The sequence below is a fragment of the Pagrus major genome, chromosome 18 (assembly GCF_040436345.1).
Source record: "Pagrus major chromosome 18, Pma_NU_1.0".
NCBI lineage: Eukaryota > Metazoa > Chordata > Actinopteri > Spariformes > Sparidae > Pagrus > Pagrus major.
In genome coordinates this window covers 32661917-32683602 of record NC_133232.1, presented here as the reverse complement: position 1 = coordinate 32683602, position 21686 = coordinate 32661917, and the positions used below count along the sequence as shown (strand labels likewise).

The 21686-nt window shown below is 39.4% G+C and overlaps 1 protein-coding gene across 1 annotated transcript in view; it reads right to left on the bottom strand.

Moving 5' to 3' along the window:
- Positions 1 to 20970, bottom strand: part of LOC141013701 (ecto-NOX disulfide-thiol exchanger 2-like) — a 168853-nt gene extending 147883 nt beyond the window's left edge. Inside the window, exon 1 of the mRNA XM_073487525.1 lies at positions 20790 to 20970. Coding sequence (XP_073343626.1) covers positions 20790 to 20811 — 22 coding nt within the window. The 5' untranslated portion in view covers positions 20812 to 20970. The remainder of the gene's footprint in view (positions 1 to 20789) is intronic.
- Positions 20971 to 21686: the final 716 nt, after the last annotated feature.

Genomic DNA, 21686 nt, shown 5'->3' with positions numbered 1-21686 from the left:
TAATATATTGGATTGCTAGGGAAGCAGAGCTATTTAGTTGTACTCTAATGTATGAACTGTGTGTGAGGATGTGTGTGGGAGGAAAACCAGCCTGAGCTAAATATTTATCCATTCTTTGTCACTTGAATTACTCAAATATGTATGATAATAACCGACTCATTATTACCACCAATTCACATATTTATAAATTATGAAGCTATTAACCCTTCTGTCAACTCTGACATCCAAAACATTATGGCTGGTCTCTAATTTTGCAACCATTTGTCAAACTATCTGGCCTAAATTACTCACATTCATGTTCCTCTGTCAAGACAAAATGGTTATTGTGGATAGAAGTGTGCCTTACAAAAACACTGTGAAAGTGGAAAAATAAGTCTGCAGCCACTCTAAAAAGAACTGCAGTAAGAAATCTTCAGATAGTTTACACAAGTGTGAATGGAAAGCGTTATCAGTGCCTTAAAGGCACTTAGCCACAGCATTAAGTCACAGTAGGTACTTTCTATTGGTATGATAGTGTGTCATCACATTGAGGCTGTGAAAAGATCTTCAAAGTCATCTTATCTCTCCTCAGGGCAGCAAAGAAGGTAATACGGGTGCAAAACAGTGTATCGCATCAATCACTGTCAGAAATTCTGTGAAATAATTTCAGCACATTTAATAAGCAACAGTAAATATCCTTCATTATTGATACATACAATCAATGTAAGCTGCATGCTATTTCTTACAAGCCCTCTTTTAACAGCCAAAGTGGGTAAATGGCCTGCAAACACAGCAAACATTTTTTATATCAGTGATGTAATAAATCACTGTGGTTCTGCTGCTCTCTAAACACCGCTGTTCTGGAGGCAGTCCTCCTTATTATGAACGGGTTCAATAGTTTCCCCCTCTGGAGCTCTGTTCCTCTCTGGTTTCATTTTTTCAAGTTTATATACAGATCAGGTTTACACTGCACGTATGTTTTTATAAAGGGTTAGGTTAAAGCCTCTAATATTCTCCAAAAAAGTGAAGTCATTTGGCAAAGAGTTGATAAATAAACAGTGCAGGAAGGATTTTACATGTTTAGATATGGTGGCTTAAACAAAACATGTAGTTAATTTAAAATGAGTTCCACCTCATGAATCCCATTCCAGCTTCTGGACAACTGCCTACTGAATCATTGAATATTTTAGAATAATAATTCCCATCCTTTCCTCAAAACTGTCTACAATCTACAACCATCAGTAGCCAGTTAGCTTAAATTAGCACAAGGACTACACAGTCTCTCTGATACTGCCTGCTGCCAGGATTGCTATGTGGGAGGTAACAGGCATGTGAACATATGGCACGGAGTACACCATCAAATACATCACATCCTTTACTTCTCCACCCTCCCTGCATTTAAAGCACCATTATGTAATTATATGCAGCAACTATCACTGATTTTGGTGAAACTATATCATATTTTGTCAGCTAGTCTTCTAATCTATAAATATAAAATACAAATTACCATAAATTGTTGCTTTAAAAGTCTATAAATGGAGAGACAGCTATTGAGGGGGTCCGCTACATTCAACTTATCAATACAGGAAAACACAAATATTTATTCATACTGTATGTGATTGATGTGAACATCAGCAGTATGCTTTCCAATACTGCAATTATAGTATACACACAGGCATATAGCAAGCTGAAGGTCACCTGGATTAGTGTGTGTGTGTGTGTGTGTGTGTGTGTGTGTGTGTGTGTGTCTGTGTGTGTGTGTGTGTGTGTGTGTGTGTGTGTGTGTGTGTGTATGGGGCGAACACTGAGTTAATTGAATATAAGGTGCTTTATGAATACTGATATACCATAGTGAGTAACAGATGCGGGGCTTCAATCCAAAGCCACTGCATTAAGTTGAGAGTGGAAAATTGTGTGAATTGACAAGCTGGGCTCTGTCTTGTCCCACTGACAATTAGGCTTGATCACTCACGCCCTCCCTCTCTCTCTCACACACACACACACACAGTAGTGGGCTCTTTGTTTCCACATTATTTTTCACCACTTTGTGAAAGCACATTTTATTTAGCTCTATTTATCTCTGAAAAACGCATTCATGTAGTAGAGCAATACATAATCAGTCATGGTTGCTGCCCAGCATTGCAGTGTGCTGTTGTGTGCTTTTTTTTTGGGAGGCCTACTGTATTCATAACCATCTGTAGCCATAGAACTGAGTACAGATGGACATCTTTGCTGTACCTGATATATATGTGGGGGCCCTAAAGATGTTCCCATGTAGCAGATGTCGTGCAGAGATAAGACTTTACCTAATGAGTGCTTTGATGTGAATGCAAGGGACAGTGTTACATGAACAAGCTGAACTGAAACAATCTGCAGCTTTAAATGTTTTATTAACGCAGCAAAAATGTGTTGATGAGTTTCCAACTCATCCAATTATGTTTGTACTACTATATATTAAGTTTATATCCAATTAAATATATTAATCCTCTGCTCTGATTTCAACAAAGAGCTGAATTACTGTTGGCAAGGAAACTAAATAATCAGCCCTGGGAAGTAGGATTTAAGTCTATACTCAATGCTATTACAAAACTGTTAAAGAGAAGTAAGTATGCAGAGATTAGTATGTATGAGGAGATTGCTTGACTCTGTTTATGGAGGCAAAATGCTTTTGCCTGGAGTGCAAATCCCACTGGAGGGAGCAGTTTGGTTGCTGTATCCTGCAGCATTTGCATCGGCTTCGACAGTCCATCCAATCACACGATCCTGTGCACACCTACAGTGACATCACCCCTTCCCTATCTGCCAGCGGCAACAGCAGATATCATTCTCGACCCCATCAGTAACGAAACTCCTCCACTCACATTCTGTTTTGTCTTTAATAAATCAGCCCAGCAACACCCACATATTCCTGTGGCCCTCAGAATGGGAATTTATCATTCAGCTGTTGACCAAATCTGGCACACCCCAAGCTGTGTTGGCAACAGCTGGGGAGGTTACACACATACTGTTGATTTATTGGCATGATATACTGGACAAAGCAAAATAAAATATGTTCCACGGGACATAAGCCATTTATCTTGGAACTGTCACAAACCAATCTTCACAGCAAGGACAAGCAGAAATTGAAAAAGGGGAAACACAGTAGCGAGTTGACCAAGTAAGCAAAGCAGTGCCCTCAAGGCTTCACTGCATTCAAGCATACGGATATCTTGAACTGGAAATGCTTCACCTTTTCGTTGAACCTTGAGCCCAAGTCTCTTGTTAACAAAAGCTGTTCTTGAAGAAAACATCACTTTGGCCAACCCAAAGTTCATTTCTGCAAAACCGCAGATCAGTTAAAACTCTACGTTGAATTTTCTATTTTGCTGTGCTCGCTCTGAAAACATCATAGTTTGACTTAAAATACCTGGTTGCTGCAAAGATGGCTGGAAATTGTCCCAAGGTCTCATTAAAAATATTAACTGGTGTCATGCTTACAAATGTTGAAACGCTTATAAATGCCAAAACAAAGGCTCAAACTGCAGTCACTGGTTTGCCAGTCACGTTGCTTGTAACTCAATCAGGGTCCCCTCCACATCCTGATATGAAAGTCAGGTAATAAATGTACTGTGAATACATAGCCTATGACACATTCAAGCAACAACATTCAAACTGTTATCTAATATTTTATTTGCAGGTTTTATTAAGCCAAGTCGATGTCATGATTTCTGGGTTTGGATGCTTGTTCTGCTGGGAGGCGAGCCACAATGTGCTGCTCTGGAGCTCTTATTCAGAACAGAGTGAAGAACGATGTGCTCGAGCCAACTCGTCAGGAGAAAAGGAACAGATTTCACCCAGCATATGGAATCTCAACGGGTGCCCAATAAAGCAGACCGCTGGTATTGCCCTCTGTACCTGCAGAAAACAATTAATCCTCATTCCCTCCTGCCTTGGTGGATCTTGTTTGGACTGGTGTCAGCAGCACATAGAGACAAAGGATAAAGGAGAAAATCTGAGAAGATGCAGCTGGACTTTCTGGCTACTTCTCACATCCAGGCATTTACCTCTCCTGTGACCCAGGAGACGCAGTACCACCATTTCTCTGGCAGCATGAAAACGCTGCTCACTCTGCCATAATAAAGCGCACAAGACAGAGATGGAGTGAGAAAAGGGGTCATCTCATACTGTGTCAGGCCATATGCTCTGACCTCTCCATTCAGTTCAAATGGCCCTGGCCTTTATGAAGTACCAAAACTCTGCGGATGACATTCTTCTTGATGTCTTTTATCTTCCAGGCTCAGTCCCTGTCAGTGGACAGAGCTTGTTGTTGTAGTACAAGAAGAGGCACAAATGATGTATGAGGTCCTACAGCATATTTGTAATTTGATCCAAACAAATTGAGTCCATTAATGCAATTTGGAATGCAGTTTTATTAAGAGGATTTGAGGATTTTGTCATTTTAGACAACAAGTCAAAGGTTTAATTGCCTTCAAAAGCATGTATCATTCCAGTCAATGATGCAGGGCTCAGTTCTTTGGTGCTGAGTGGTTTTACAGTGACTCATTGCTCACCAGTGGTTTTTGCTCAGTAAAAGCTCGACAAAATGTAAGAAATGAGTGCCAATACTACCCAGGTGCTCTCTACTGTGTCACTTCATCTCTACCTACAAACTACCTCTGACAAACTGCCTAACAGTCCCTGAAATATTACCCATAAAGCCCAATGCCACTATAAACCTGGAGCTGTCAGCTGATTTGTGAATCCAATTAGCCTCCTCTCTGTAATGGGTGTGTTCAGTGACATGATGTAAGTCAGCTGCTGCTGGCATCTGTCAGCAAAGATTCAGCATCGACAGACAATAACATGCAGAATCATGAATACAAAACTTAAAACCTTTATAGCATCACCACATTTTGGTTTATGACTACATATCTGCAAAACTTACACACAGCTCTTATTTTTTAGCACTAATTATCAAACGTTAGCATGCTAAACTAATATGGTGAACATGGGTAACAGTATGCCTTCTTAGCATTAGCAAGTTAGCATTGTCACTATTTGGTTTAAAGTAAATGTTCACCTAAAATTCACTCCCATGCTGACTGAAAGTTGGGTGAGGTTTCATAGTCCACAAAACATTTCTTGAGCTTCAAAACAAAACAGCATGAGCGTCGCAAACTGGTTTTAAAAAATGTTTACACCTGTTTAAAGCTGAAATCTTCACTGCAGCTGCTAAGTGAAAAGCTTTAGTGCACACCTTGTCTGAAGTGGGTGCACAAGCTCGACTGCGCACACGGGTGTAAATAACATATTTTCAAGATGATTTTGTTGTGACGCTCCAGAAATCTTTTGAGGACTAGGAAACTTCACCTGACTCTCCATCGGCATGGGGGTAAAAAGAAAATGAGTGAATTTCTATTTTTGGGTGAAGTTTTCCTTTAAGTGTGGAGGGTGCCATCATATTATCTACAGACTGTTATCTTTAATTATGCTATTTTTTCAAAATGGAAATGGTAATTTATTCAAATGTAATTGCTGCACACAGCACCTACATTGAGAGGTCACTGAACACATGCACACCTTCCTGCATACATGATCTAAACACTGAGGTGCAGAAATGTATGCAGTGAGTTGGGCATGCGATAGTACGGTAAAATCAGTAGCACAGAAAATGGTGAGATGAGCATTTGCTGACAGCACTGTGGGAGTGCAAACTGAAGGTACACAACAGTTGGCATCAGTTGACATCTGGGAGAGAGACAGGCTGCTGACAGGGAGATTATCTCCAGCAGAGTTGCAGCACAGTGGGAGCTGTCCACTGTAGCTGTGTTGCTCCTTAGGGAGCAAGGACTCCAAGGTCTGCTTGGACAGACTTTCACAGAAACAGTGAAAATTAAAGAGCAGACTGTATTCCTGTATTCCACTCACTTAGCACACATTGTCACGCTAAAAGACACAGGGAGGCGGAGAGCACATCCATCAAGAGGCTGGTGAAATGATATGCAGGAATGCAGCGATGATGACTCAGATCCCATGGGCATCTGTCACCTGCAGGAGGCCATGGTCAGACCAGTTTGATGTAAAATGCTCAATGTGGTGAAATAAAAGGAGAGAAAAGACCGAGTGTAGGAGGGAGAGGAAGTGGGACAAAAGGAGGGAAAGGAGGGAGTCCTACTGTGTGTGTCATTGTTCGTTAGCTTTCTTCTTGCCTCTGGAAAATGTAGCTCTTTTTCCAGTCGATTATAATTCATCTAATTAAATCTTGGCCCAATATAAAGGAACAGAATGCTGTATTTTTATCACAGTTTGTCTTATCAATAATAGCACCACAACTTCAGGGCTTTGATGTCACTGTCTTCTCCATCACACTTCCTGCTGAGCTTGTGAAGGTCTCGCCAAAAGGCCAAGTGCACCGATAAAGATATGGCAGTTTGTCCACATACACTAAAATAGTAATTTTATCTTATCACACTGTTTTTATTTCCTCAGGCTCAGAAAATAATCAGAGGGGGCATCTGAACTGTTTGAGACCTGCAGCGTGCAGCCTAAAGAGGGATTCAGATTGGGCTGACCCAGGTGGAGGTCTCCTCAGCTCACAGACGAGGCCAAATCAATGAGGGATGCAGTGAAACGCAGACAGCAAACCCCATCGGGAAGGTGTTTGGATGCGGAGCCACAGGCAGAGGAGAGATGTGAATGTAGATGAGAATTCACATGGCGAAAAGGCTGCAAGGACTCACATAACCATGAGAGTTGAATAAATGAGCCTTGACAGGAACCATAGGAGCTGATGTCTTTCACTAGGTTTTTGTAGCATCCATCTTTAGGTTATAATTTTCTTTGGTAGGTGTTTCAAAATGGTACTGCACAACAGCATCACAGAGAAATACTTCTGGAGTTACAGTCACGTTTTATACCATATTTCAACATTTATCTTTATAATGTTTCCCTTTTAAATACTTGGAGACAAATAGACTGCACAAAAACTAATTTACAAAAGATAGCTCTTTTGTTTACTATGTTTAGGTGTCTGACGGTAACTATATCTTGGCTATCGTGTCCATAAATATACTGTACGAAGATCAGTGAAGGAGGCATGACACATCCATCCTTGAGGAATCAATCAAACTTTCTTCAACAAAGGAGGAAACTTTTTAATAAACTATTCCTTACTGCTTTAGCTCATGTTGATTATGAGAGAAAGAAACTTAATAAAAACAACCTCCAAAATATGAATTTATACTCATATAAATATTCATGCACACAGAACTTTTAAGTAATGAGATTTTTATGTGCACTACAGGCAGAGTGACGCACAGTGTTTTATGAAGTGAAGGCAACCTGTCTCACCTAAAATCAAAAGCCCCTCCAACACAGTTAAAAATATATATATAAATTTTAATAAAATGAAATGAATTTGACTTATTTGTCTTCAGAGAAAATGTGCCGTGCTGCTTCATCACACAGTAAAGGCCACATATTTAGTTAGTAAGGTGACTGTTAAAACTTTATCTAGGAACTTCACTGCTCTCTGGATGATGCGTCAGGATGGGTCGGTCTATTTCATCAAAACAGCGCGCCGCAATGTCAGGGAAATGCTGTAGTAGGTTTCACAGTTTCAAAAAATACAGACAAGCAGTCCAATCAGTCACTAACAAGCGCTGATGTGTGAGGAAAAAAAACATCACTGCACTGCAGATCAGATACAAGGCTGAAGTTCATTTTAATTACTAATTGAGCACATTTTATCCAACTGAGTCTGCTTTGAGTGGAAGTTAGTTTTAAGGATGTTTTGACATCAGTGGCTGTCACTACTTACCACCTCCTCTAACCAATTTCCTGCGGGAAACTCTGTCACAGGGTAATAGACTGCAACATGTGCACCAAACCTCACTCCAAATTATGAATTAATGTGGACTATGCAACTTCCGTGATAAAACACAATCAAAGAGAAAGAATGATGATACACAGAGGTGGAGAAGTGAGCAAATCATCTGTCACAGACGGATACAAAAGCAAACAACCGAAAAACATAAAGAAGGGGGTGTAAGAAATAATAGCAAGTGAAAATAATCATACGGACAAGTGAATTTTTGCAGAAAGTCCGCATGACCGATGTAGAGGCATACTGCTGAATTTAAGGTGCATTTTAACGGTCAAAAATAGACACAGCCCAACATTGACAACTCAAATGAAAGCTGTTCTGCTTTCCTCCTGAAATGTTACACCAGTGATGTATCACTTCCTTGTAAATGCTGACCACAATCCATTCCACATGAAGACTTGAAAACAGCAACCAAACAAATTTTGGTCAGTGTGATGTGCTGAATGCACAAAAATCCACCAACTTATCCAAACAGCAGGAGTCTGAGTCTGGCCCAGCTCAGTGCAGTAAACACCTCAGGTACAGGGCTTCTTTTGAGCTCATACAGTGAATCCTTCATCACAGCTCCATATGACTTATTAGATAGAGCTTCTCCTGTGTTTATGAAAGGGTCTGCACAGTGGGGTCCTGTCAGAGTGAGAATGTTTACAGCAAACAGGGCAAAAATTCCAATATAGGATTCCTAGAAAAGCCCTCACAGGTAAATGGAAAACTACCAAGCTGCCATCAGGTTCCTCCATATTTCAGTGATTTGAGCTCTAATCTCGAGTAGCTCTGGTTCCACAAACAACCCTTCCATGGTGATTTTACTTCCAGGAGGGAAATAAAAAATCCACTCTCATTCAGTGAAGCGGATAGGGATGTTCTTTATTCAATGCCAGACTGCCCCTAAGGAAAAGAATCAGCCAGAGAGCTTTAACCACAGTATTGATAGCATGTTTAGTTCTCGTACCCTCTTGCTTCAACAGTATGGTTTGTTTTTCAACATTCAAGCTATTTTTGTGTCATGCAAGTGTTCATGTCCCTGTTGATCCTCAGCACCCCTCTAGGCATCCTATGTCTATTATGTTGGAGACATGGCTGCTTTTCAGACAAGGATTCTCAGCGGAAGCTGCTTTTTCCCGCGCCAAACCATTGAACCACAACCTCAGTGTTCCACCATTTTCTCCACAGGGAAAATGTTCAACATATCAATGTCTTCAGGACAAAGGCACGATATATAAATAACATCATCAGTAAATCGATCAAATAGAATGAGGGAGTAGTAGACTGACAATAATATTTTTTTCATAAACTGGAATACATTTTGTTAATTAATTGTGCAAAAATCTCAATTAACAATGTCAGTATCAGCCTAAACAATCCAGTATCATTCAGGCTATACTACACAACAGTCTAAAGTATATCTGACTAATTTGCAAATACAGATAGCCGCTCATGCCCAGGTATCCCAAGGAATACAGTGGAGACCATCCACTGCACAGCAGCAACAGTGGACACAGGCACATTCTGATGTAGTGTGCTTCGTCCTCACAGTAATCAATCATAGCCTGTGCTGTGCTATTTCCAATTGTTTATCCTGGCGTTGCTGCAAAGAGAAAAATGCCAGAATCATAGCAAAATCTCAGAAACACTTTGTTTCTTGAAAGAGGCAGTCAAGGCGACTGTCACAGCCTACAGTCTTGCTGCTCCACTGTGACCACAAGATTTCCAGCACCTGCTCTATCTTGAAAGGCAGAGAAACTGGGGGGTGGAGGCAGGGGATTTCCACAAGGATATGGAGAAACCATCCGGTGGGAAAAAGGAGGCAGTTATTTTTTTAGGTTTTCATCTGTGTCCGTTTGTTGGTTGGTTGGTTGGTTGGTTGGTCAGCAGGATTACACAAAAGTGGATTTCCATGAAATTTGGATGAAGGATGGTTCTCGACCCAGAATAGAAACCATTAACTTCTGGTGCAGATCCAGATAAAGTGACGGATCCAGGAATTTTTTTTAACTTTCTTTAACATTGTTTCTCTTTCTGTCAACGTATTATTGTGCCACAACCCAGTGGAGATTATGCTACTATCTGCATTGTTTTGTTGTCCTCTGGTTTGGCTGTTACAGATCTGGGGAGCTTAAATTATCGTTTTGTGAGCAGTGATGGATGGTTTATGAATGGCAGAGGTATACGCTCCACTGAGTATCATTCTAGATGGACATTTTAATTTGCCAACCTGATTTAAAACAAGTAAAGACTTACTGTAGAGGAGACGTATGCTTTCTGTGTGTAGCTAGCATCTGATATTAGTTTCTATAACTGGTTCATTGTAAAAAAAAAAAAAAAATCTGGGACATTTTCAACTTTAAAATTAAAGTGTGATGCCGAGGCATAGCCTTCATTTTCCTCATATGACACTTTGAGAACACTGCCTGCTTTAGTGTTTGTTTGCAATACATCTTACAGATGGCTCTGCTGTAAAAAAACACAATGTAAATTAGGGATAATTAGTTAATAAACGTCTGTGTGGCTCTTTCAGACACACTGCACAATAGTCAGTTGTTGCCACTGGTGTTTTCCAGTGTTTTCCTAAGAAGCCCTCTCTAATGAAGATGTCCCCTGTCTTTGTAATTAAACTCTTAATTGTGTTTGGTCATCAATTATTTTGCTTATATTTGTCAAACACTGAAGATGACTCTCCGCTCTCTTCTCGGCAGGACACAACCTCTCAGCTTAGCACACACACACACACAGACACACACATATTCCTATAGTCCAGTTCCGGTTTACACGCCGTTGTTGCCCACTCTCTCTCACTCCTCCGCTGCTTCATGCTTGCCTATCCCTGGCTGCAGTGTCTTCTTAAGGCATGGTCCTGATCAGAGCGACTGTAAATGACCTCCATACCATATCCTCTGTCATCTGGTATCTGTCTGTCTCTAGTGTTCTCCCATGATCCAAGGTTGCAGTCCAAGTAGACTTTGGACCACTTGGGGCCACTTATCTGCACAACTAACTGAGCTAACTTGCTAACAGCAGCTAGGAACTACAGCCAAAGATAGATAATATAATAAAGTAGCCAGCTAGAAGAGCAGTATGCTGTAAGGCTGGCAGCTGCCACTTCTTGAAAGCTCTGGGGGGTGTCCTGCATCTTAGTTTAGTTTTTCATATTTTTACAGCAGAATCCACTGGAGGCCTAACATGCAGTTGGGATGCAGCTGTCTTCATTCACAATTCACACAGACTCCACCAGTCCATGTCTGGCTCAGTTTGTCCACACAGAGGCTTATACTGACAGGCTGAGGAGAATCCTGATATTGATGTAGCAGAGCGAGGACTTCTTTCTCAAGATGATATGTGTGAAGAGAAATAAAAAATAAATAAAAATCTGCTCAGATTTAATCATAGAGCTGATCCCTGATGAACAGTCATCTCATTTGTCGATTTTGACCTCGAGCCTACCTTATGATCATATCCTTTGGTTTTTACCAAACTTTCCTATTCCTTCTTCTCTCACTGTTTTTAGTCTGATCCCTCGAAACTCGACTGTTTGCACACACAACATTTCTGGATGGGAAATCCTGCCACATATTGATTTACCACACAAACTTGAACTGGTACCAGCTTCACTAAAACAGACTTATCTGCTGAATTAGATAAGTCACCACATAATACTGATTGTTCAGCTTTGTGAACCTCCAAAAGATCACAAAGCTGAACAATCAGACCATCCCAAATGGAGTTCTGGCAAACAAAGACACCTGAATTGTTGTGGCAAGCTAAACGTCAGCCATTACCTAATAAAAGCGGCGAAAAAGCACGAGTTGTGAAACAATGAGACAATCTGAAGTTATTGCCTAACCTCTGGTGTTGGCTCCTGTTCCAGCTGTTGCAGAGTCCTTAGATCCACTTTCATTGTTCCTCACATGGTACTTTATCTCTGAAGTGATTAGGAACAAACAGCTCCATCAATCAGGTGGTGGAGCCCCAGAGAGTGCCAGAGCTGATCCAAAAACACCTCCAGGCTGCCAAGTTGCAGCTGATTCTGCTGACACTCACAGTGTTCTACCACACAGTCCTTCACACTGCACATCAAATGAACTGATTCTGGTACCGGTAAAAATCCTACTTATCTGCTGAATGTCTCACCTGGAAGACAAGGCCAGCCAATGAGCACAATCTGACAGACACAAATAGATATTCAGACAAAGTCATCATAAATAAACAGAGCAAGACTTGTTAATGAGAATCTGGTTTCACAAAAGAGAAACTTTGCACTGCTCACACACAAATCCCAAATGGTGGCAGTGTCACGTCTTACAATAGACTGTTGCTCACAAGTTGCAGATACATTTTTGAGTCCTGATCTCATGTTACAAATCACAGATTGAGTGTTGCAAATATAGTGAAACAGGCCCCGGACTTAATAATTGTTTTCTTTTACTTCATTATTCAGACTGATATCGTGCTCATGTTTGGAAATTTCAGTTTGACATGACAGTGTTAGTTCTCTTGTTTTGCCCAACCAGCAGTGAGTAACTTTACGTCTGCATCATTTTGAGTTGACACAGAAGCTGAAACAGAGGTTATTACTGCAGGAGCATTTACCATTTTTCATGCCAACTGAAGAAATACGCTGATTAAGGAGTTGTTTTTTCTATAAGCTGACCTTACAACCTGCACAGCTGCGTCAATCTATTTTTCTTGCTATGGCACAGAAACATGATGTCCTCATTTAAAATAACTAGTAAAATGGTAGATGTGTTCAACGATATGAAAGAGTGGTGAAACTGCAAAGATATCTTGTATACCAAGACTGTAATCATCAAAAACATCAACAGCTCAAAATCTGCAATTTCTCTTTCCAACTTTGTAATCAATCAATCAAAACAAGGAAATGCATTGAATTGCATTTTAATGTAAGTATTGTAATATCTTTGCTCTGCTGTACAGTATATAAAAGATGTGGCCAAATTGCGATTTGCACACACTTATTATTATCATGCAGTCCGATGCATCAGCATCAAAATGACTATGGAGGTAAATCAACGGCTCTCAGACATTGTGTGGACTTATTTTTATTTTACAGGGCTGTTGACACTTGGATTGCAGTGTACACTGTACCAGTGGGTTCTGATCACTCAATGTACTCTGGAAGTACAGGGAAGTATAAAATAACACAAAGACACACAGAGAGAATTGATATAAACAATTACAAGTCCATCCATATGGCATTGTCTCTCATTATAGATGATATAATTAACTGGGATAGCAACAACTGTTGTTATATTGTACAGCCCCTCTGAGCTATTCAACTGAATATTTCACTTTTCATTATTTACCCTAACTTATTCACTCCTTTGATGAATAACTTATAAAAGAGGATGTGTCAAATTTCTGGGGAGCTGAATTCCCAGTTTGTCCTAATAAGAAACTATTCTACCATTTATTGATGCTCCAAAGGACTGTCAAATCACACTTCACAACCGCATTTGCTGCAGCATAATATATTTACCTCAATTTACTTTAGTGTCTCCATATTTGCATCTAATTTCCACTGGGAGAGCGTGACAATTGGTGAAGTATAAAGGCGTTTTTCTGTTTTATCATATTCTTAAAACAGCTTCAGATGACAAAAAAAGGCTTCCGCCTGCTCAACTATTCACATACAAAATAGAAAAACTCCATTAATTTACTCTAATTACAAGGCTCTAGCTTTTTTCATCACAGTTCTGATAAACATTTTTAGACATCCAAAAGTGAATGTAAACCTCTAAAATCAGAATGTTCATCTGTATTTATTGGTTACAAGTATTTGGATTCACTTTTACCTCCAAACTGTACTTAGATGAAGCACTTAAGTACATTTATTCACTGTAAACTTCACATTAAACACAATGAACTTCAGTTCACAGTCTAACACTTTGTGTTCCTTTAAACAGAAACTCAGTCCTGTTGTGTGTTTAGCTGTTAGCTCTATTAGCTCCATTAGCTGTAAACTAGTAGCTGGGTCCCAAACCAAATATACCACAGGATTCTGTTACAAAACCAGCTGCTAACAGCTAAATAGCCAATTTCACAGATTTGTTGTTCACAATGTAGTTTTATCTGGGAAAAAAGAAGGGAAGAAAGTATTTCCCGTCCATAATGAGTTACCTGTGTCCTTTTGGATGTTAATGCAACATGTTTTTCATAGGTCTCGCGCTGAGTAGCCAGCCAGTGACAATGGCAAAAATTAAAATACAAAATAACAGCACTTACTGCTCCAAAACGTAGACAATATATCGGGTGCACAGTAGTGGCAAGAATCAAATATAAACACAGCCCCAGCACTCACAGATAACAGCTCATCTTATTTATTGTGAGCAAAAAAAATGAACACGTTTCCAGCTTGAAGTCATAATCAGAGAAATAAGAAGACATGTTACCTGTGAGTGCCCGAGTGTCGCACCAGAATATGTGCTCCACTCTGGTTAGTGCTTGGTTCAGACTGTCAGTTACTAAGCAGTAGTTAAACATTCTCATACATACATGAGTATGTATAATGTACATTTATAATTATTTTTGTCCCAGAGGCCTCTAAGGAAGATCTCTGTTTTTCCAAACACATTTTCTATCATCTCTGGGATGTCTTGAGCCCTCAATAAGCTAAATATTGAGACTTTGTATTGGCAGCAGTTACTCTGTCTTCATTTGGCTAGACAGAGCTAAAAATGTGGCCAAATTCAGCGTGCTGGCCGAGAAATCTTCGCATTTATCTGCAATCAGCGTTTTCTTTGATTCCTTGCTTCCCCTCTGTGTTGACTTTTTATGAAGTTGATTACAGCCCTCAGAGCTGTCAGCTACCATGTTGTTTGAATTTGAAAAAACAATGAAGACGGAACGGTTGCCAACCACCCTCCATCAATAATTGAACATTTAAGTTAATTTTCCAGTAAACCCAATCTAATTAGCAACAGTTTCTATAGCAACATATCTCAATGTATAAGGGAGGGGAAAAGAAACCAGGGAAAACTACATGATGTACAGAACTTCAGTCACAATCAGCTAGGAAAGAGAAACCCATCAACAAAGTTGCCAGCAGTGTGAAAGCACAGTGACGGTGCTCAGTAGCACAGCTGTCCACCGCAGTGATAGTAATGGTGGAAAAGCACCATTATGCACCAACTTCTGATGTAGAAGTGTCTCTAACTGTAACAGGAACATTTCTTACACCTCCCTTCTAGTTTAAAAAGGGAGAAAAAAAACAATTTTCCAAACAATTGCTTTTGTGGGTGTAACAATAGTACATCAGATGTGTGTGAGCCACTCAAATACAAGAGGGGGCAGAGTGAAAATTGCGAACTCATTTAGTGCCAAACAAACCATGAACATGCTTAACTGCCTCAACCAAAATAAACATGTTTTCTTTCACCTGTTTTTTGCAGGAGGGCACATTTAAATGACAATGACTCAAATGAGCTCTGGGGCCAAAAACAGAGGAATCAGATTTCTATCATTGCCCTTCTGAAGCTGAGACCTAACAAGATAAGAAGAGCTGTTTAGGGATTCACTTAAGCTCCTTGTCAGGTTTCCCGCTCAAAGGAGATGACTGTCATAAATTAGATGCAAAGGAGTTCAAACTGCATTTATCAATGCTGCCTTCACATGTATAAAATGCATTATGAAAATTTATCCTCGAGAACCAAAGTTGATGATGGCTCTGCTGTCTTCATAAGTCTTTTTAGTCCTGAGATATTCGAAAGATTCTGCTTTAAATAATTACCCTTTGCCTTGAGGGGGAACCCCATCAAGAGTTGAGGTGAAAGTAACTTCATGCAGTCAAAGTAGAGGAAAGTTGAAGTGAGTTACGTTCTATCACAGCTTAAATTAAAGAAATTATACTGAAAATCAGGAGAGGTCTGATGAGTGCACCAGAACAGACTCACCATATCAAAATCTTTGGATGTGAATTAATCTTGCCCCACCCATGGTCCATGTTTTAACCTTAAGGCAGCTGGCCCTTGAACCACCAGTCTAGAGGATTGAATGAGGATTTTCTCTGGAAAAGTAACTTTATTTTCATTAACGCTATAAAATGGCAGCAGGATCAATACTGTAGGTAGAGTGATAAAGTAACTGTTTGATATGTTGATTATGAAAGTGGAATACATTAACTCACTTTTACATGCATAACAATAATCCAATAATAATGTGATAAAATAACTAATACAGAAAACAGGGGTTTCACAGATATTGCTCAAAAGCTAACTGTTTAGTGCACAGCATTCGGCAAAATGTAAATAATCACAATAATGTTCATTTTAAGTCTAAGTTTTGATTTAAGATTTGTTCCAAGTGGACAATTTCTGCTGCAGTAAGCATTAAAACACATAGCAAAACATAAAAACATACAATATAGACACATAAAACGAGTTGATGTAAACATATTTGTAGAACATGGCGTTCGTCTATGCACAGAATTTTCCAAGTCACTGAAGCTTCTCTCGAGCAGGCTGTAAGTGTCCCTGAAATATTCCACACAGCCTGTACATTATATAATGAACACTGGGTACTGTCAATATCACCTAGCAACGTCACCATTATCAATACAGTATATTTACCATCAACAGAGTATGACTCATCTCTCTATTTCTGAACATCGGCAGCATCATGCAAGGTCAAGACATCAAACATGACATCAAGACATCAAGACATCAAACATGACATCATCTTCCCCCTTACCATTGTCATCCCCATCAATAAAGAAACAGACTTGTTACCAACAGTTAACCTCCTCCTGCCATCAGAATTCAAGGACGCACATTCACAAACTTTTCTTTGTAGCCAACAAACTTCCACCAATGCCAGAATACCATTAGACACATACAGAAGATGTCAGTGTATTTGGAGTCAAAGTTCACATTTGTTGAATTCTGGCACACAGTCATGAAAAATCACTGAAGTGGCTCATGCAGCTGCGGCTCTCTTCTTTGGAAATAGTGGCCTTCAGCACAATGTCAACCTTCTGAAGCGGAGCTCGTGTTAATTTCATACTTTAACAATGTTAATATAGTTATTTTAACAGTCACGGTGAGTGTAAAAGCAAGATATTAATCAAATATCAAGTCACATTTATAGTGTCTGCAAAATAGCCTAAAAATATTGAGATTATTATAGACATAAATTCAATGGCACTCACAACACAAGTATTGAAGTCCATAAGCAACTCATGTAAACATCTTGACAGAAGTCATTCCTTACTCATAAAGAGCACATCATTTGTCAACATAATTAACCCATTGGCTCTTGATAACAGCACTGACAAAGCGCCCCAAAAACTAGACAGCAGTAAGACACGAAGAGCGACCCGTACTGTAGAAACTCAGCTCAGGAGTTAAACAGCCAGGAGACTTCATGTCTTCCTGGGCCTTCAAGGGCCTGCTGAATGATCCATAACCAGGTTACTAGAGCTGAGCATCAGAGCCTTTCAGCAGTGTACCCTTCTGAATCCGTTCCCAAACAGTGATATTGCCAGCGGTACTCACAGAACGGGAGCTTCCTTTATCTCCGACTCATATTTTCACATTTCATTATGCTGCCTCTTTTCCCCATAGCCATTGTTACGAGACACACAGTTACTGCTGAATTGTTAGCAAAACCGAGCTTACGTTTCCTCATTTAAAAGGGAGATTTTTCCAAGGCTGACAAATCTCTTCACACTCTACAGTATCTCACTCTTCATTCGGTTATGCTTTAATTTAGCTATACTGGCACCATTATCCTGGGGCCACAGCAAACTCAAAACAAATCAGATATCCAGTAGTTTCTCTCTCTCTTCATCTCTATCTCTCTGTCAACTCTCTAGTCCTGTCTAGCCTGCCCCTCTGACAGCCCCTCCCTCCTGAAGGCAATCCAACAATGTACTGCTCATTGATCAGAGAGACGATCGGTGCAGTGTGGAGGTAAATGGCTGTCACAGGGAATGATAGACCTTAACTCAACCATGGTTGCTCCTGAGGCCACTCAGCCTCCACTTATAGTGATGGATGCAAGGATGTCGGCCATCACATTCTTGAGAGTGGGGAGGACATTGTTCCATCGCTGGAGGAGCCAGGGAACATTAACATAAAACATCAGAAATCTGCCCTTTCCTGGTGTGAACTGATGCCAGGGCTGGAGTGAAACACATCATAGCTTCAGTGTGGTCAGTATTTAAAATTTTAGATAAAGCTACATATTTTAATATTTTCCAAGTACTCATCCAAAGTAGTATTGTAGAAATACCTCCAAAGGTTGGGGGACTTGCAAGAGACGCATCAAAGAATAACAAGGTCAAAATCAAAGCTGCAGAGATTGAGACATCCCAACTCATACAACAAGAAAACTGACCTAAAATCAGCAACAGTACAACCAGCAGAATAACTGATTATCAAAATAATTGATAGCTGCAGTTGTAGTTGCTGTTTTTCTTGGTAATTTTAATGCGTCCAAAAACACGAGAGTTTACAACAGGTCAGCAGCAGTGCGGCCAACTAGACTGCACAGCTGTGTGTGCAGAGCGTGTCCCTCGCTAAAGGTTTGCTTGCATTTTCTCAACACCAGGCTGGCTAGTTACAAAGGGAACTAATCATCCAATTACCAGCACTTATCCATCATTAGACTGCCTCTGAGATACCTGGAGTCAGTTCTAAATAAATCACTGAAAGCAGCTAAAACAAGGTGTTGGAATAAAACTGTAATTGTGTTGATGGGAGGTTCTTGGATTGTGAGATCACCCAATTGCACAGTGACTGCGGTGAACAGTTTAATTTTACCACTGTTAAAAGATCACAGGGAAATTAGGAAATAAATGCACGGAAAACACAAAGTCAGCAGCACTCCATTTAAATCCTAGATGACTTTAATTCAGCAGGCATATAAAGGCTGAGCCCAGTAGTTTCCAAAGCGAGCTCTGTGGACCAACAGGAAAAGTTTTATTTTACTATTAACTCTAAGAACTTAAAGAGTGAAAGTATAAAGATGCCCGTCTTATTAATGTGGTTCACTGCCTCATACAACCCAGTTACAGAGAACCACTTTGGCGCTGCAACGATTAGTTTTAATTGATCTCATAAAGTTAACTATTCTGATAATCGGTTAATTGTTTTAGTTAATTGTTTTTTCAAGCAAAAATGGGAAAAATATGCTTGTTTCAGCTTCTTAAATTTGATACTTTCCTTTCTCATTTATGATAGTAAATGAAGAGTTTTTCAATTTTGATCCGTTTGTTGGAGAAAAGGAGCAATTTAAAGGCGTCGCTTACGCGGCAGGGATTTGTCTAACAATTGTGTTTTACATTTTATTGACTAATATAGATTCATGAATTGAAAATGAAAATTATCAGCAGATTAAGCGATGACGGAAATAATCGTTAGTTGCAGGCAGTCCTGCTGGACATTCTCAAAATGTGGGGAAGGTTTGGGATTCTGTGTCTGCAGAGTGCTAAAGTTAACTTTATGTTTATCCCTATCCAAACCAAATCAAATGACTTTTCTACAGTTAGTTCACACACCCCCCAACTTCCACATCGCTCACAGGATGAGAAACAGGATAAACGATATTATAAAGTCAAATGAGGGGGATGAATTTCATTATAAAGTGAAGTAAACTAATCCTGTAATAAAGTTTGAGAGGGATATAAACTTTTATATATCATGGAGGAAATTTAAAATAGCTGCACCAGAGAAGTTCACTGTTAACTCACAAGTTATTAAAACAAACACGTATGTAACTAAGCACATTTACTCATGTACAATTAGTACAATTTTGAGGTACTTGTACTTTACTGAAGTATTTTCTGTCTCTTCATACTTCTACTCCACTACATTTTGGAAGCTAATATTGTACCTTATACTCAAATACATTTATTAGATTAACTGTAGTTACTAGTTACTTTGCAGTTTGCATGCTGCAGCAGAGCCAAATCTCCACATTTTTCAAAAATATTACTTTATCAACAACCAGGTTAAATAATAGACTAATAATGAGAAAAATACAGAATTTTGGATCCTATTATCAGACATTACTACTTGTAGGCTGTTTTGATACTTAAGTACATTTACTGTCTGAAAATTAATTACTTAATTCCATAAATAGGGTGACTGTGGGTGACTTTCACTGTTGCCAGAGTGGCCTGATAGTTTTACACAATATCTTTATTTTAAAGGTGCACTATGTAGTTTTTATTTAAATCTTAAATCAGAAAAGAAAGATCTTTTATTATTTTTTTTATTTTTAAGCCTAAACAAACTAAATAAACAAACTCTTATTCCGTCCCCGAGACTACATAAACTGAATAAACAAGCTGAAATTAAAGGAACACATTTCATACCGTTTTATTTTGTTTATATGTGGCGGACCCTGCCACCTTTCTAGCTTCAAACAGTGTTCCCTCCGAGAAGAGCTTGTTTATTCAGCTATTGAAAAGAGAAATATTTCTCAGTTTGAATTATTACCTCATTAGTATTTTAGATATTAAAATTCTGAGTTTGAATTTCTTCTCCAAAACTACTCAGTGCCCCTTTAACTCAAGTACTGAGTAAATTATTACAGAAATATGATAGTGACATGAGTTGATAGAGATGATTTAGTTATAATAATAATAAAAGAGCAACCAAGCAACTTAAACTGTCCATTCTCATTACAACTGATTTGACAATAAACAGAAATGTTAGCAGGTATTTAAGCTAACACCTTTGTGACGTCATATGGATGATAATTAGCTAAAACACCTCGTTAAGTTTCCAAAATAAGCCGCTGGGTCGCACATTAACAAAATGGCATCATTAGAGAAGGGAATAAAAAATACCACTGAATGTGACGAAGTCTCCATGAAGTCAGTATTCACTGGAAACTGACGCACTTTAAATACATTTTCCAAGAATGATCACGTTTAGCTCGTGTGTCCGGTGTGTGTGATGCTGAGAGGTGAGTCAGGCGAGCCTACCGGCGTACTGCAGGAGAAACATTGTCCTCTGTCGCAGGGTTTGAGGTGAAACAGTCCCACGGAAGATAAAAGTGTCTCGGTCTGTTATAAATCCTTCGGGTCGGGGAGTTTCTCGGCTGTGGTGCCGCGGGAGAGGAGGCAGGGCTCCGGTGTGTGTCTGCCGGGGGACGGTGGACGGCTGTCACCTGCCTCACAACACGCGCTGTGCTGCTGTCGAGCTGGCAACAACAACAGACAGAACTTCCTGTTCTGACTTTCAGAATAAATCCCACAGGGAAACGCAAGCATTCCGTTTTGCCGAATAGAAGGCAATTAATTTGATTTTTTAAAGATTAAAATGGCACGATGGAGTCTGTTATTAACTCCAGCAAGCATTTTTATTAAAAGAGTGCGCCTATGAAGACCTGATAGGAATACTTTCTTCCTTTTCTTTGTCTTTATATAGACGTAGAGCTTTTAATTTGAAGGCAAGTGGACCTTGTTTTCCTGTGTTACAAATTGTAGAAGGTGTCAATATCTTCAGGTGCAGTGTCCCATTGATGAGCTGATTTATGGTAGAATAATAGGTTTACTTTTCAATACAATGACCAAGATTAATGAAAGACTAAATTAATACTGTCAACAGTTGTCAAAATAAAATAAAACTAAATTAATCAAGTTAGAGAGCACTGTACATACATACAACATAGCAAACAATGAAAGATTCACAAGGGAAAGCAAGATTTAAAAACATGTATGATGTAAAAAAAGAAAGAAAGAAAGAAGGTAAAATAATCAAAATCAGTGGTTAAAAGCAGCTTTATTCAAGTGTGTTTGGAGGAGTGATTTAAAATGGGGCCAAGCTCTATAGAAAAAAAAATATCCATCATGAAGTTTTATGACAAGTATCATATTTAT